The sequence below is a fragment of the Labeo rohita genome, chromosome 19 (genome assembly GCF_022985175.1).
Source record: "Labeo rohita strain BAU-BD-2019 chromosome 19, IGBB_LRoh.1.0, whole genome shotgun sequence".
Classification (NCBI taxonomy): Eukaryota; Metazoa; Chordata; class Actinopteri; order Cypriniformes; family Cyprinidae; genus Labeo; species Labeo rohita.
The window spans coordinates 12289191-12305406 of record NC_066887.1 but is presented as its reverse complement, the minus strand read 5'-3'; the positions used below and the strand labels follow the sequence as shown (position 1 = coordinate 12305406).

General features: G+C 34.0%; 1 protein-coding gene across 8 annotated transcripts in view; it reads right to left on the bottom strand.

Annotated features, from left to right (window-relative positions):
• Nucleotides 1–276: 276 nt before the first annotated feature.
• spire1a (spire-type actin nucleation factor 1a) overlaps nt 277–16216 on the bottom strand; it is a 60607-nt gene continuing 44667 nt past the window's right edge. Inside the window, exons 9-20 of one of the 8 annotated variants that reach the window (XM_051137390.1) lie at nt 14535–14576; nt 12414–12461; nt 9730–9899; nt 8774–8867; nt 8516–8658; nt 7568–7585; nt 6205–6231; nt 5525–5662; nt 5302–5372; nt 5179–5206; nt 4705–4850; nt 277–1936 (exon numbers count right to left, since the gene is read on the bottom strand). In XM_051137390.1, coding sequence (XP_050993347.1) covers nt 1684–1936; nt 4705–4850; nt 5179–5206; nt 5302–5372; nt 5525–5662; nt 6205–6231; nt 7568–7585; nt 8516–8658; nt 8774–8867; nt 9730–9899; nt 12414–12461; nt 14535–14576 — 1178 coding nt within the window. In that variant the 3' untranslated portion in view covers nt 277–1683. The remainder of the gene's footprint in view (nt 1937–4704; nt 4851–5178; nt 5207–5301; nt 5373–5524; nt 5663–6204; nt 6232–7567; nt 7586–8515; nt 8659–8773; nt 8868–9729; nt 9900–12413; nt 12462–14534; nt 14577–16216) is intronic. The other 7 variants (XM_051137392.1, XM_051137391.1, XM_051137393.1 and 4 more) reach the window with 7 other exon arrangements.

Below are 16216 nucleotides of genomic sequence, written 5' to 3'. Positions count from 1 at the left end.
GAAATGTACAAAATATCTTGATGGAATATGATCCTAATATCCTAATGATTTTTGGCATAAAAGAAAAATGGATCATTTTGACCCATACAATGTATTTTTTGCTATTGCTAAAAAATTTACCAGTGCTACTTAAGACTGTTTTTTTGGTTTTCTTTGAGGTATTTAACTACTGTCCTAATAATTTTATGATATAAATGTAGGCACAAAATTCTTTATTGGCATATCAACTGAAGTCTGATGAGTAATGTGTAATAATATCAAATGCAATTTCAAATATTCAAATTCAATGCTTTATTTATTGGCAATCCATTTCTTATTTAAAAAAAAAAAATCAGATTTTATCATGCACACCAATCATTCTTTAGAGGAAGGCAGTATAGTCAGTTTTGCACAAAACAAAAGAACAAGTCAACAGGCCTGTATACCACTGCAGTGCATGTGTATTTATAAGTGTATTTTTTAAATAAAGGACAAACAGAAACATTCCTTCCAAAAACCCTGACATGACTTCGGTACCTTCATATTTAAAGTCTCCTAGGGTGTTTCATTGCACAAAATGGGTAATAATAATATATTTAATAAACTTAATTTACAAAGTTTTAAGACGTCAAATTAAATATGCAGCTGAAAAATAACATTAGTTGTTGAGTGAACATGAAAGCAACATTTGACACTGAAAAATAAAATAATCATTAATAATATAAATCATAGCTTTATAACAATAGAGCCTATTTTAAGTAGATCAGATGAGATTCGGATATACAGCATGTACATGAACACATCCTACAAAAGTCACTTCCTATATAAAAGAGAGAACCGGCTTCCCCCTTCGGGCCGTCACCATCTCCGGTAAATGCGATTTGACTATGTACATCAGGTCCAAGACACATATTGCTCAGATAGTGGAGATTTGTTTGGCACAGCCGATCACTCCTTTAAGAGACACCACTTCTTGACGCTCATCTTTGACTAAAATCTCAAAAACACTGCCATCAGACAGGAAAAAATAGAAGTACTCTTTGTAATTATCTAAAACGCCATTCGTTTGGACCGTGTCACAATCACAGCAGCAATTTTAACAAACAATAAGAAAAACATTTGGTAAGACTTGATCTTGAATTGATGTGGAGGCTGAATAAATCTACAGTCTCTTGGTCTTTCAGCAATCGACTAGTCCTAAAAGGGAAAAACAAGTCAGTTTGGATGCCTATTTACATTTAGGCTGATCATTCAGCAACTATTTACATACAATTGAGCTCCATTGAAAAATATACATTCAGGCTTTGTGCCTTTCAGTGATCAAAGCAGCCTCGCAATTTCTTTTTTCACACTGTCATCTCATTAATTTCATTCAGCGTCATCTCGGATTCATTAGAGAAAAGCTGGTCAAAATAAATTTAAAGTGTGTTAACTACATTCCAAAGCTTTAATCACAGAAGAAACCTTTTCCTGAGAAGGCTGGTGCTTAAGGACTCATGCTGGAAGAGGGACGGTTTTATTCCTTCACCTCTGGCACTTTTTAAATGGGAAAGAAGAGGTATTGAAGGTACGTTACAAAGCTAACAAAAGAGGCCGTATTTTTAATATGTAACACAAGCTTTTTTTCCGTCTGGCACGTTCGCGACAGTGAGAACGGGTTTAATGGGAAGGACCACGCCGTGACAGTTCCAAGCACTTTGGATCCTAAACCTCTTTGATAGTTCGTTCAGACGGCTTGTAGTTGGAAGAACTGGTGTTGGACATGTAGACGGAGTGGGTTCTGCGGTGCGCCAGACGGGCGCGTTTGGTGCTCAGGTTGCGCCTGCTGTTGCTGATGATGTCATGGATGAACTTCTTGCAGTCCACGCAGACCTCCATGGTGCTCCAGTCCTCTGTGAACTGCTCTGGCAGCTCCAGCTCATCTTTGGAGGATGAGTGCTCGCCGTGCTTTAATGATCTGAGAGGAAGCGTCACAAGAAATGATCTTAAAAGAGAAGTCCACTTCACATATAATGTACTCACCCCCTTGTCATCCAAGATGTTCATGTCTTTCTTTCTTCAGTCGTAAATAATTAAGTTTCTTGAGGAAAACATTTCAGCATTTTTCTCCATATAATGGACTGCTATGGTGCCCCGATTTTGAACTTCCAAAATGCAGTTTAAATGCAGCTTCAAACAATCCCAAATGCGGTTTTAAACACATTAAAGAGTTCAATGTGTTGAACTCTGTGTATTCTGGCTCATGACAGTTAGGGTATGTCGAAAAATTCCCATCTCATATTCTCCCTCAACTTCAAATCGTCCTGTATCGCTGTTTTACTTTTTTAAGTTAATATTTCAATCATTTAAAGGGACAGTTCACCCAAAAATGGAAATTTTGTCATTCATTACTCACCCTCATGTTGTTCCAAACCCGTAAGACCTTCATTCATCTTGGGAACACAAATTAAGATATTTTTGATGAAATCTAAGAGCTTTCTGACCCTGCATAGACAGTAATGCAACTGACACTTTCAAGGCCCAGAAAGGTAGTAAAGAAATCTTTAAAATAGTCAATGTGACGTCAAGTTTTCAACCAAGTTATAAAATGGTTGAAAATTCATTGTTTTTGTTTTCTTTGTGCACAAAAAGTATTCTCGTAGCTTCATAAAATAAAGGTTGAACCACTGATGTCAGATTGACTATTTTAACAATGTTTTCACTACCTTTCTGGGTCTTCAATGTGTCAGTTGCTGCAGGGTCAGAAAGCTCTCGGATTTCATCAAAAATATCTTAATTTGTGTTGTGAAGATGAATGAAGGTCTTACGGGTTTGGAACAACATGAGGTGAGTAATTAATGACAGAATTTTCATTTTTGAGTGAACTATCCCTTTAATGGCACAATTGCTTTTCTAGTAAAATTAAAAAAAAAAAAAAAGTGCTCCAAGTAAAACTTTTTTAAAAAGGGATTCAAGTTTTTTTTGTAAAAAATGATATTGTGATTATTTCGTTATATATTGAACTGTGATATGATACACATTTCACTATATAGCTGAACTTTAAAGTGACCTCAATTCTCTTTTTAGTTGTGAGCGTCTCAGTTTTAGGTACCCAAATAATTTAATAATAATAACAACAGTTGTGTTATTATTAGTTTTATCTCTAATTATAAAAAATTAAGACAGACACATTGTCATTGTGAATTGCAATTATAGTGTAAAATTTGTTTTATATATTTGTAATATAACAATTTTATTTTACTATAATACAAATTATAATACTATAATTTATGTCCTAAGTTTTTCACTTTCAAACATTTAAAGCAGGGTTATTACAGTTAACTAAAACCATAATAAAATAATTTCCATTACTTTAAAAATAAACGTTAACTGAAATGAAATCTTTTATAATAAATATTATAATATGATGTTATTTCAGATAGTTGCCAAAGCAACATGTTCATTTTCATTTTGTTTATTTTAATGTACTAAAATAGCTACAACAAAATAGAAATAAAAAAATAAAAGTTCTATAGACGCATTTTTAAAAACTAATAAAAATGACAGAAACGCACAACAAAATCACTAAAATTAAAATGAAAACAGAAAACACAAACATAAAAACTAATTCAAATATTTAAAAAAAAAACTGTATAGTATCTTAATGATACTAACATAACATTGGTTCAAACCATTGAGCTTTTAACAACATTTCAAATTTAAGCTTTTAATGTTAAATTTAATTCATTATTAGCTTTTCATCAACTAGTGTTACATTTGGCAGCCATTTTTAATTCAGTCTTAGTCTTAGTCCCATCTCAAACGTATGTTTTACTTATATTTAGTCAACCTTTTGCTGTTTTTGTTTAGTGAAGTTTTAATCGACAAAATGTCTGGAGCATTTTAGTCTAGTTTTAGTAATTGAAATCTTAGTCATGCTGTATAATTGTTAAACTGATAAAAAAAAAAATATGAAAGGTTTATTCATATTTTTATTGTGTTAGCAGTATTTTTTAGTTATTTTTACCTAATAAAATACTTTTTATACTTTTTAACTTCAAATGCCCGTCTTGTCTAGCTCTGCGTGAACTCTGTGCATTCCGGGTCAATACAGTTATGGTATGTCGAAAAACTCCCATCTCATTTTCTTTTCCAACTTCAAAATCGTCCTACATCGCTGCAGAAGTACTGACCCAGTGTTTGCAAAGTGAACACGCAAGAAGGATCAAACACCCTTACAAAAAAAAAGGTAAAACAGCGATTTTGAAGTTGGAAGAGAAAATGAGATGGGAGTTTTTTGACAAACCATAACTGTATTGAACCGGAATGCACAGAGCTCACGCAGAGCTAGACAAGACGGACATTTGAGGTTAAAAAGTATATACATTGTCAATTTTGTTTAAAAATAACTGATCGTTTGGCTAGATAAGACCCTTCTTCCTCGGCTGGGATCGTTTAGAGCCATTTGAAGCTGCATTTAAACTACATTTCAGAAGTTTGAACTTGGGGGCACCATAGAAGTCCACTATATGGAGAACATTCCTGAAATGTCTTCCTCAAAAAACATGATTCCTTTACAACTGAAGAAAGAAAGACACAAACATCTTGGATGACAAGGGGGTGAGTACATTATCCTACATTTTTGCTTTCTCCTTTAACACTATCATCAACTCACAAACCCCCGGAAACTCCCTTACGAACCCTGGTACGAATGATACACTCTCGCTCAGCGTTAGTGAAGCTCACCTGCGCTGAAGGCTGTGGCGCTTGAAGCTGGATGTGGAGGAGGGCTTCTCTGTCGCAGACGATGACGCAGACTCCTTTTTAGGCAAGATGCTGGGACCAAGAGAGGAAATGGGCAGGCTGGCATGGGGCTTGGAGGGCAACTTCATCTGAGATGAGAGGATGTGAGATCATAAGCAAACTGTTAAATGCACACTAGTGTTCAAAAGTACGAGGTCAGATTTGTCTTTAAATAAACTGATAATAATAATACATGTTTCTTGAGCAGCAAATCAGCATATTAGAATGATTTCTGAAAGACCATGTAACACTGAAGCCTGGAGTAATGATGCTGAAAATTCAGCTTTGCATCACAAGAATAAAAATATTTTAAAACATATTTAAAATACAAAACATTTATTTTAAATTCTAATAATATTTCACAACATAACAGCTTTTTTATCAAATAAATGTAGCCTTGGTGAGCATAAGATTTACCTTCTTACAGCACTGTGAACAAACAGGCCTGTGAGGAAAAAAAGAAGAAAAAAAGATGATTCCCCTGCATATCACTACTTTATTTTCTTCGTTTAAAGTCAAAAAATTAAAATCTCCACCCACCTCTTACAGAACTGGCAGGTGTAGGCCCAGGTGAAGAACGAGAACTTCTTCGTCCGACATGAGAAGCAAAGCTGAGAGGAAGAGTTACACAATTAAACACTTACACACCTAGCATGTTCAAAACCTAGTGAGCTGCCTACACAGACAGCATTTTTAGGCATCATGTGCTCCGAACAAGACGACAATTCCAAAAGTGTTTTGTAAAAGTGAAGAGTAAACTTACCTTTCCTTTCTTTAGCGCATTATAGACGTCTTTATATTGCTGGAACTTCTCCAGCTCTGCTTTGACAAGAACCTGTCTGATATGCATCACCTCCTCTACGGTCAAAGTCAGGCACTCGACGGGGTAGCAGAACTCCTCCTGAAACAAACATACCACATTCACAAACATGGCAAAGGATACACTGTATATTTAAACATGCCATGCTGTCACACCCAAAAATGAGCAATGGAAAACTATAACAATCATCACAACGCTGCATGGTTACACCTCCTGCCAAACATAACAAAACCCACAACACAGTGGCGATGGACACAGAGCTGAACATTTAAATCATTAATGTGGAATGTTAAACTCTGTGTTTATGTTGTTATGCAAGTTTCACTTCTAAAGGTCATGTCTTGTATGCAAAATTTGCATATAAAGATGAGTGGAAATATTCATGCTCTGTGCTAAAACAATGCACGGCGCCCCAGGACTAGTCCTTACCCAATTTAATAGGGAACACTGATTCAAGCACACATAAAAGCCAATACACATCTCTACTTACCTTTTACCACCTTAGCTACCATTAAAAAGACAAATCATGTCTTGTGGACTACATAATATGAGACTCTTATTGGCTTTTATGCTCTTTGTCACCCAGTGTTAGTATCATTAATATGCAGTTTGATGGGACATACCGCACGACCGCTGCCTAGTGCGTGAGCCTGACCAAAGAAACAACATAGCTTTTATTTGGCATCTGTCAGAAAATAACTGCTGTATAGTTTCTAATAATATAATATAAATAATATAATATAATATAAATTCATTTAATAAATTAGTTTAGTAAACTTTTTTATTATTATTATTATTATTATTATTAAATGTAGCATTTTTAGATATTATCTAAATATAACAAACTCTAAGCCAATACAACAAAATTAAAAAAGGACAAAGTTCAGACAAAACTATTTTAAAAAAGCAGACTATAATATAATATAATATAATATAATATAATATAATATAATATAATATAATATAATATAATATAATATAATAATATACAAATTAAGTAAATGTATTATTATTGTTATTATTATTATTATTATTATTAAATATGACTGATATATTTAATAATATAATACAAATAATATAACATTATACTATTAATATAATATTATTATCAAAATATAACAAACTCTAAGCCAATATACATTTTTAAAACAGGACAAAGCTTAGACAAAACTATTTTAAAAAAGCAGACTGCATATCTTTAATAGAATAGAATAGAATAGAATAGAATAGAATAGAATAGAATAGAATAGAATTAATGTAATTAAATAATTAAGCAGACCGAATATCTTTAATAGAATTTATAAATGATAAATTAATTTATTTATAATAAATAATAAATATAATAAATTATTTAAATTAATATCATATAATATAATAATATAACAAATATAATATAATAGGTAAACGTTATTAGTATTATTATTATTATTACTACTACATATAACAGATTTAGATATTATTATCCAAATATAACAAACTCTAAGCCAATATACATTTTTTTTTAAAAAAAGGACAAAGTTCAGACAAAACTATTTTAAAAAAGCTGACTGGATATCTTTAATAGAAGTGATAAATGAAAAATATATTAAAAATAATGTAATATAATATAATGACCTGCTATCTCTACATTATCCTATTCTCAAACCGTCTTATCTCAGTCTTACTTATCTAAATCTAACATTGTTTGAATGATGCACAAAACTTGTGCATCATTCAAAAGGAGGAAGTTTGTTGAAAGAAGCAGTTTTTCCGATCGATCGTAAAATCATCTTGATGACTGGTAACTGAGGTGATCTAAGTGTGGGCCATTTCCTTCAGCAGCTTTTCCTACTGCCCATGCAACATTGTGCAACATGCACACATGAAGCAACCACCCTGCTGGAAGACTGATAAAGCCACTGCAGATGAAACAGTGATGAAATGACTCCTCCAACATAATATAACAAAACCTGTGGACATGACAATGTGGAATATGGTGTGGTTTACCTTATTCCCCGAAGACAGCTTCAGCGTAAGACAAGAAAAGGAAAACAGAGCAGTTACAGCTCCCTATCTATACTGCAATAAAACTACAGTAACACGCACTATCAAGAACCGTTTAGGAATCATTTTCCTGTAAGAGCTCTATGATAAGCAAATTTACAACCGTTCAAAGACCTAAGAGGTTTTGCAATCAACACTGGTTATAGTCCGTTTACACAGGAACAAACAGCATGGCTAAATCTGAAGTAGCCAGTTGTTCATAAATGAAGCTTCATGTAAGATTTAATCAAATATGTGACCCTGAACAACAAAAACCAGTCATAAGGGTCAATTTTTTGAAATTGGGATGTATACATGAACTGAAAGTTGAATCAATAAATTTTCCAATGATGTATGGTTTCTTAGGATAGGACAATATTTGGCTGAGATACAACTATTTGAAAATCTGGAATCTGAGGGTGCCAAAAAATAGATGAATATTGAGAAAATCCCCTTTAAAGTTGTCCAGATGAAGACCTTACCAATGCATATTACCAATCAAAAATTAAGTTTTGATATATTTACGGTAGAAAATGTACAAATATCTTCGTGGAACATAACCTTATACATGTGCTACTTGTGGACAGGCTGACAAACTTTCCAAAAAAAAAAAACTTCACGGCCCTCCTAGCTGCTGTATGCCATAGATTAGCCTTTAATTGACCTTCTGAATTGAAAATGATAGCACAAGTTCTCCTGTATTTTTTTCTCTCCACACTTAAAATCTGCAGCGCTGCAGCGCTGGACAAAATCAGAATCTAATTATACTTTCACAAGACTCGGGACAGTTAAGTGTGACCACAGCCTGCGGCCAATTGACTGCTCAACACTAAATTACCCTCATTTACTGTCCCATTCAACAAGGAAAAACAACTTTAGCATGAAGCTAAAGGAAGGTTTTGTTGCATTTACCAAAGATTTGGAGTTCTGGCGTGACGGCGGCAGGAAAGGCCGTACGCTGGTGGGATCTTCTTTCTCTATGGAGTGCCTCCTCTGTGGAGCGATGCGTTTGTCAGGTTGAGGGGTGGAAGATATGGGCAGGAACTGTGGAGGAGCTGGGAAAAGACAAAATAGAAGACAAAAATTGAGGTGAAGAAGAACTGGAGAGTCAGTGACAGGTTTTGTTGGAGTGTGAATAAGAAGTTCTGGATATTTCCTGTCGGTTCTTACTTTTTTTGGCAACGACGGACTCTGGAGATGTGTCCTCAACCAGTGAGGCAGATACGCTCGAGCTGCTGTCAGACTTCCGAGTGTTTTGTTCGTCCTAGAGTAGGAAAAAGAGACGGTTAAAGGTGACATACGAAAATCTGACATTTTCTGCGTTTTAAGTGCTATAATCGGGTCTCCAGTGCTTCGATCCAGAAAATGTGAAAAAGGACAATACAGCAACTTTGTTTTGGCATGTGAAACAACTAGCATGTCAGATTTCGCTCCCCCTGTGATGTAGAAATGGGAACTTATTATAATATTACCACCCTTTAACCTGCTCCCGCCACATAGATCTAATACAAACATGCGATTTCTTTTCCCAGCTGTTTACTTTCATAGACATAACCGACTGTTTTTGTAATTCATGTGTTTTTAGCATAAACTTCTGTGTATTTTACAGTTTAAGTGCAATAAGACATAAAAGAGAACTTAGTTTAGTACTCACATGCCATGTGACAGACGCTTTGTGTGTGTGTGCTTCAGATGTGTGCGTTTACAAAACCCTATGTCAGAAGTTTAAACTACTATGGCTTTCAAACGCATGGTTTCAGCACGATAGACATGACAATCGAAACCACACAGATGTTTTTTTAGCAGAATATCTGAGGTAGGAGCTGTAAAGGCACAGCTCTATTCTGGAAAAGGGGGCGGGGAGCAGCAGCTCATTTGCATTTAAAGAGACATGCACAAAAACAGTGTTTCTGCTTCCACTCAAAATGGCCATTTTCAAAATTCTATAATAAATTATCTATAGGGTATTTTGAGCTGAATCTTCACAAACACATTTTGGGGACACCTGAGACTTATTACATCTTGTGAAATCAGGCATAACAGGTCTCCTTTAACAATTTCGCCTGAAGTCTTCTTTAACGTTTCAGCAGGGTTTTTGCAATACAGAAGATATAAAACACACTTACATCAGAGTCGGAGCTGTCGAGTTCGGCCAGCGTAGGTGCTTTGAGCAATCTTTTTCTCTGGGACAGCGGCTGACCTCCGGCTACGCCGTTTACAGGGCTCCGAGCTGGCGACGTGCCGTTGGCCAGGGATAGCGTGCTGACAGCCAGCTTTCGGGGTCCATCAGGGATGTCTGTGTGTGGATGGACATTATGGACATCAAGCACTAATCGGGACTGCAAAGGCTTACACGTTTAGAAAACAAGGCTTTGTTTACACTGCAGCCAACTACGAATTGTTTTACACATCTACAGATTACTGACTGCTTGCACTGTCAATTTGGAACTGATGAAACTGGACCTGTACTTTCAGAGCAGTTAATAACTGGTATTTCTACATTGGTTTCCACAGTAATGACTTCTTAGCATGATGCTAAGAAATGTTCCTCTGCAACAGCTGAGAACTTTCCAAAGTGGAAAGTGAGGACAAAAACTGGAGGTTTTGGTGCTGATCTCATAAGGTGGATGAATTATTGTATTTCATGGATACACTGTGAAAACAAATGGTTCACTCACTTGTTTTTCAAGTGTTTACATAGCTCACTATTAGAAAAAATTCAGACACGGCTAGTAACACAACACATTTTTCAAATGACTATAAAAGAGACTTCAAATCCAATCTGACCATTTAGGCTCACATAAGCTAAATTCTGTTGGATTTCAACTCACATATCTAATGTGGTTTGAATTGCAAAAACAGATGTGTTTTTTATGAAGACTACAAATGAACAGAGTATTTTGTATAAACCAAAACAACAACAGCTTTCCTGAACAAGCCATATGTCGTAAGTTATTGCACTTAGCAACAGTTGGCCTAAGTGGAATCAGGGTGAAAGATTATGCACAGCAGAATATAGTGATGAAATTACATAATACTGACGTCCACAGCAATAAAAACAGTGTAATTCAGTAAATCTATTATTAACTATTATTTAAATATTTCTTATGCTGCAAAAAATAAATAAATAATAAAGAAAATAAAGAAATCATATATATATTTGTTAAATATTATAATTTATTATTTTTAATTTAATATATTTTAAAATGTAATTTAATTCTGTAATGATAAAGCTGAATTTTCAGCATCATTACTTCAGTTTTCAGTGTCACACAATCTTTCAGAAATCATTATAATATGCTGATTTGCCGCTCAAGAAACATTTATTAATATTATCACTCTTCAAAACACCAGTGCCGCTCAATATTTTTGTGGAAACCATTTTTTATAAGTATAAAGTCCAAAAGGACAGCCTTTTTTAATAGCAATATTTTGCAAAAATCAATAATGTTATAAACAGAATAAAAGTAAATTTCTTTCCAAAAAAACTTTTATCTAAATAAATCTCGGTGGCGCAACAAACTAAAAAGTTTCATACAGACTTAAACTACACTGCAGTTCAAAAGTTTGGGGTAAGTAAGATTTTTTATATTTTTAAATACTTTTCTGCTCATCAAGCTGCATTTATTTGATTAAAATTACAGAAAAAAAAATAGTGAAAAAAAATAACTTTAAAATAGTGGTTTCTATTTTAATACCCTTTAAAATAAACTTTATTCCTGTGATGCAAAGCTGAATTTTCATCAGCTATTACTCCAGTCTTCAGTGTCACATGATCCTTCAGATATCATTCTAATATGCTGATTTATTATAGATGTTGGAAACAGTTGTGCTGCTTAATATTTTTTTTAAACCTGTGATACTTTATCAGGATTATCTGATGAATAAAACATTAAAAAGAACAGCATCTATTTAAAATAGCAATCTTCTGTAATAATATACACTGCAGTTCAAAGTTTGAGGTCAGTATTTTTTTTTCCTTCTTTCTTATTAAATTGATAAAAAGTGATAGTAAAGACTCATATTGTTAGATTGTTAGAAAAGATTTCTATTTTGAGTAAATGCTGTTCTTTTTTAACTTTTTATTCATCAAAGTATAACAGGTTCCAAAAAAAATATGAAGCATCACAATTGTTTCCAACATTGATTATAAATCAGCACATTAGAATGATTTCTGAAGGATCATGTGACACTTTGTATCACAGAAATAAACTGCATTTTAAAGCATATTAAAATAGAAAAATGTTATTTTAAAATGCAATAATATTTCAGAATATTACTTTTTACTGTATTTTTGATCAAATAAATGAAACTTTGATGAGCATAAGAGACTTTTTCAAAAAACATTAAAAATCAAATTTTTGAACAGCAGTGTATGTATGTGATGTATTTCTCATAACTAAGAATACAATCCAAACATTTAGGAAAATGAAGACCAGCATATTACATATACCATGCTGATCCTTTCTATATTAAGAAAACAAATGTACTATACTAAAAAAAAGCTCATCTGTCAATATTCCTGGTCATTTGAGGCTCAAGTCAGATATTTATAGAACTTTTATAGAACGGAGTATAAAAATAAACATTGCAGCATATTAAATATTGATGCCTGCAGAGTTACATAACCCCTCTTAAACTAGACTAATCCTTATTCAGAAATGAATTCTGCGAGCGCTGCTGTTCACCCACACAGTTTGTGTTTGATTCATCATACACGAGCTTTCCGAACCCAGGCATTTCTCTCACACTGGGTTCGGAGGCGTGAGGGATCGATGTGAACGTCATGTTTGCGTCAGGAATACTTTACCTGAGCTTCGGAACAAGTCCTGTGGGGTGCTCATACTTTTGCCTGCGCCTAGAAAGGAACATATTCTTCAATATGATCCCAACAGCACAAAACAGGCCTTTCTAATACCTGACATCCACACAGTAAGCCAATGTATAAGTGTATTCTACACTAATCAGCAGCTTGTGACATCAGCACACAGAAGCACAAGCACGGTGTAGCCATACAGAAGCAGCAGCCATACCGCACAGAGGATTAGTGGGATATGGAGGTGGAAAAAAGAGTCCGGTTCAACAGCAGGAGGAATTATAGAGGAAAGTCCAGTGCAAGCAGCCATACTGGAGGCTAGCAGAGAGTGTTTTACATTAAAAACTATAAATCTTAGGGTATGGCTTATTCAATAGAACATAATTGAAAGGAAAGGAAATACAGTCTGCCTAATGGGCTTTATTCATTAAACACTGACAGAGATTAATTTTGCACGAAAGCTGAGGTTGCTATCAGTCATGTTGTCAGAAATTATCAACTCTCATTGGTGATAAATTGCTTTAGGTTGTTGCAAACTGCTGTCAATATGAATACCTCTTAAATCAAAAGTTTTAAAACTGGGGTCTCAGGACTCAAAGTCTATGGAAAATTTCTTTTTAGAGCTGTCAAAATTATGTGGTTAAAACATTTATAGTAAATTAAAGAAGAAACATTTATATGTAAATTGTCACATTCACTTCAATGCAATAATTTACATGTCTGAGTGATAACCAGGTAAAAACAATATAATTAAATGGCCTATATATCAAGGTTAGCCTCATTTTCATTGGGGCCTAATTAAATATGATATATATTTTGACTAAAATCTATTCATAGATATGCATATCATCTGGTCATAGAGAATTACAATAAGAAACAGGGCATGAGCATTTAAGAGGACTATAATCCATCTTACTCTCTCCAATTCACAGGCCACAGCAGTCTCAATATAACCATCAACATATGTATAATAATGGCTACAAACATGGAAGAGAATCTACAATTTAACAGATTTGACTAAAAGCTAAAGCTTATAGAAACTTTGATTTATTCTCTTAAACTGGATTTCATTTGTTTGAATGTGGCTTACCTGGTTAGCCATAAACCTAAAATTGGCGTTTTCTTCTGTGGACTACATGGAAACGTCTTTTATGTGAAATCTTTTATTCAGGTCAGTACTAAATAAAAAAATAACATGCATGTCTTAGTTCCTTTGAACTGTCTATTTATTTATCCAAATAAATTAAATATATTTGTAACAGTTTAAGTTAAAAATGACAACACTCTCTCAGACTGGTTGGAATCACAGTCTAAAGCTAAAAATATCTGAGTCTGTGCCCATACATATACTACATAATTTTCTGTAAATCTGTAAATTCTGACTGTCCAAAATCTCTAATGTTGACTTGTTTAGACTGTAAATCTGGGCAAAAAGTTATGTGCCATGTTCCAACCTTAACTAAATAAGTAATATTTGAGGAATTCAATCCACAGACTAGCAAACTTGTCAATATAAGAGATATTTTTTTAAAGAGATAGTTCACCCAAAAATTAAAATTCTGTCATTACTCTTCCTCATGGTGTTACAAACCCGTAAGACCTTAATTCATCTTCAGAACACAAATTAAGATATTTTTGATGAAATCCAAGAGCTTTCTGACCCTGCATTGACAGCAACGCAACTGACACGTCCAAGGCCCAGAAAAGTAGTAAGGACATCATTAAAACTGTAGTTTTTTTGTTTTTGTTTTCTTTGCGCACAAGTATTCTCATAGCTTCATAACATTAAGATTAAACCACTGATGTCACATCGATTATTTTAAGGATGTCTTTACTATTTTTCTGGGCCTTGAACATGGTAGTTGTGTTGCTGTTTATGCTGTTTATAGAACAAGGGTACTATGAGGATGAGTAATTTTTGGGTGAACTATCCCTTTAAGACTGGAGGCACTGTCTTGTCCTCTTCCTCCTCTACGGACTATCAGGTTCAATGCCACGACCCCACCACCAGAGGAGCGTGACATGAGGGTAGGAGCGACTACAGGGGTCCGGCACAAACACACAAGCCAGAGGGTCAGTGAGCTGACAGTGGTAAAGCCACAGTGAAGTCTTTACCTGATGAGTCAAAACTGACAGACATGCTAAGTGGGCGAATTACTGTGAGAGAGAAGCAGAGGTTATGGATGAAAAAAGAGAGGGAGGAGAAGATAATTAAAGCTATGGGTTAAAACAAGGCATTAAATGTAAATGCATTTAATGTCAGATATAAAGAATGTTGTTCCGTAACTTCGTTAATAAACAGGAACACAATTCAACAACTATGCAGCCAAACAATAGGTCATTACTTTTATAATCAAGAAAGATTAAATGTAATTTTCATAATTTCATACTGGACAACCACTATACAGTACAGATTAAACCGACAAAGATACAGTACAATTCACATTACAAAACTGAGGACAGATGAAGCTCTCTGACAACATATAATGTACAGTTGAAGTCGAAAGTTTACATACACTTTGCAGAATCTACAAAATGTTAATTATTTTACAAAATAAAAGGGATCATACAAAAATGCATGTTATTTTTTATTTAGTACTGACCTGAGTGAGATATTTATATATAGTCTACAAAAGAAAATAATAGTTGAATTTACAAAAACGACCCCGTTCAAAAGTTTACATCCACTTGATTCTTAATACTGTGTTTTTTTTTTGGTTTTTTTTGTTTTTTGTCATTTTGTTTCTCCCAAACAGTTAAACTGCCCGCTGTTCTTCAGAAAAATCTTTTAGGTCCCACAACTTTTTTGGTTTTTCGGCATTTTTGTGTATTCAAACCCTCTCCAAAAATGACTGTATGATTTTAAGATCCACTTTTTCACACTGAGAACAACTGAGGGTTCAAACGCTCTCTGATGCTCCAGAAAGAAAAACAATGCATTAAGACCCGGGGGTGAAAACTTTTTGAATTTAAAGATCAAGGTAAATTGAACTTATTTTGTCTTCTGGGAAACATGTAAGTATCTTCTGTAGCTTCAGAAAGCAGTACTAAATGAAAATAATATGACATGTAGCCAAAATAAGAAAAATGTACACATCTTCATTCTGTTCAAAAGTTTTCACCCCCCGGCTCTTAATGCATTGTTTTTCTCTTGTGGACTATATGTAAATGTCCTTTACGTCAAATATCGTATTTAGGTCAGTACTAAATAAAAAAAAAATAACATGCATTTTGTATGATCCCTCTTATTTTGGTAAAATAATTTACATTTTGCAGATTCTGTAAGGTGTATGTAAACTTTTGACTTCATCTGTATATCACATTCACACAACCAATGGAATACAATCAAATTTTAATCCTATTATTTATGTTAATCTCCTTTAAGTTTTAAAGGTTTATAGACTGTAGACACTGAACTTTGTATCTTTAGGCAGCTAGAGAAAACAACAGACTCTTTTCACCACACAAACTGATAATACATACATGCAAACCTTAAGCTTTGTTAAGTCTGCTGTAACCGACTCAAATCTGGGACGTTTGGATCAGTCCGATATACTGATTGTCAGATTTGTGCTTGTGTAACTGTACAATCATTCACACAAACAGCCTAGAGCTCTTTATGTGCATGTGCACCTTCAACCTAAACCTCACAATCTTTAACTATCGAATCATACAGCAAAATACCAACAGGAGATTAAATCTCAGGGCAAATCCACTATTAAGACTATTATGTACCCTCTCTATAACCTCTCTTAAATGTCAATAGAGTTGATGTACAGTACAAGAATCAAATGCAA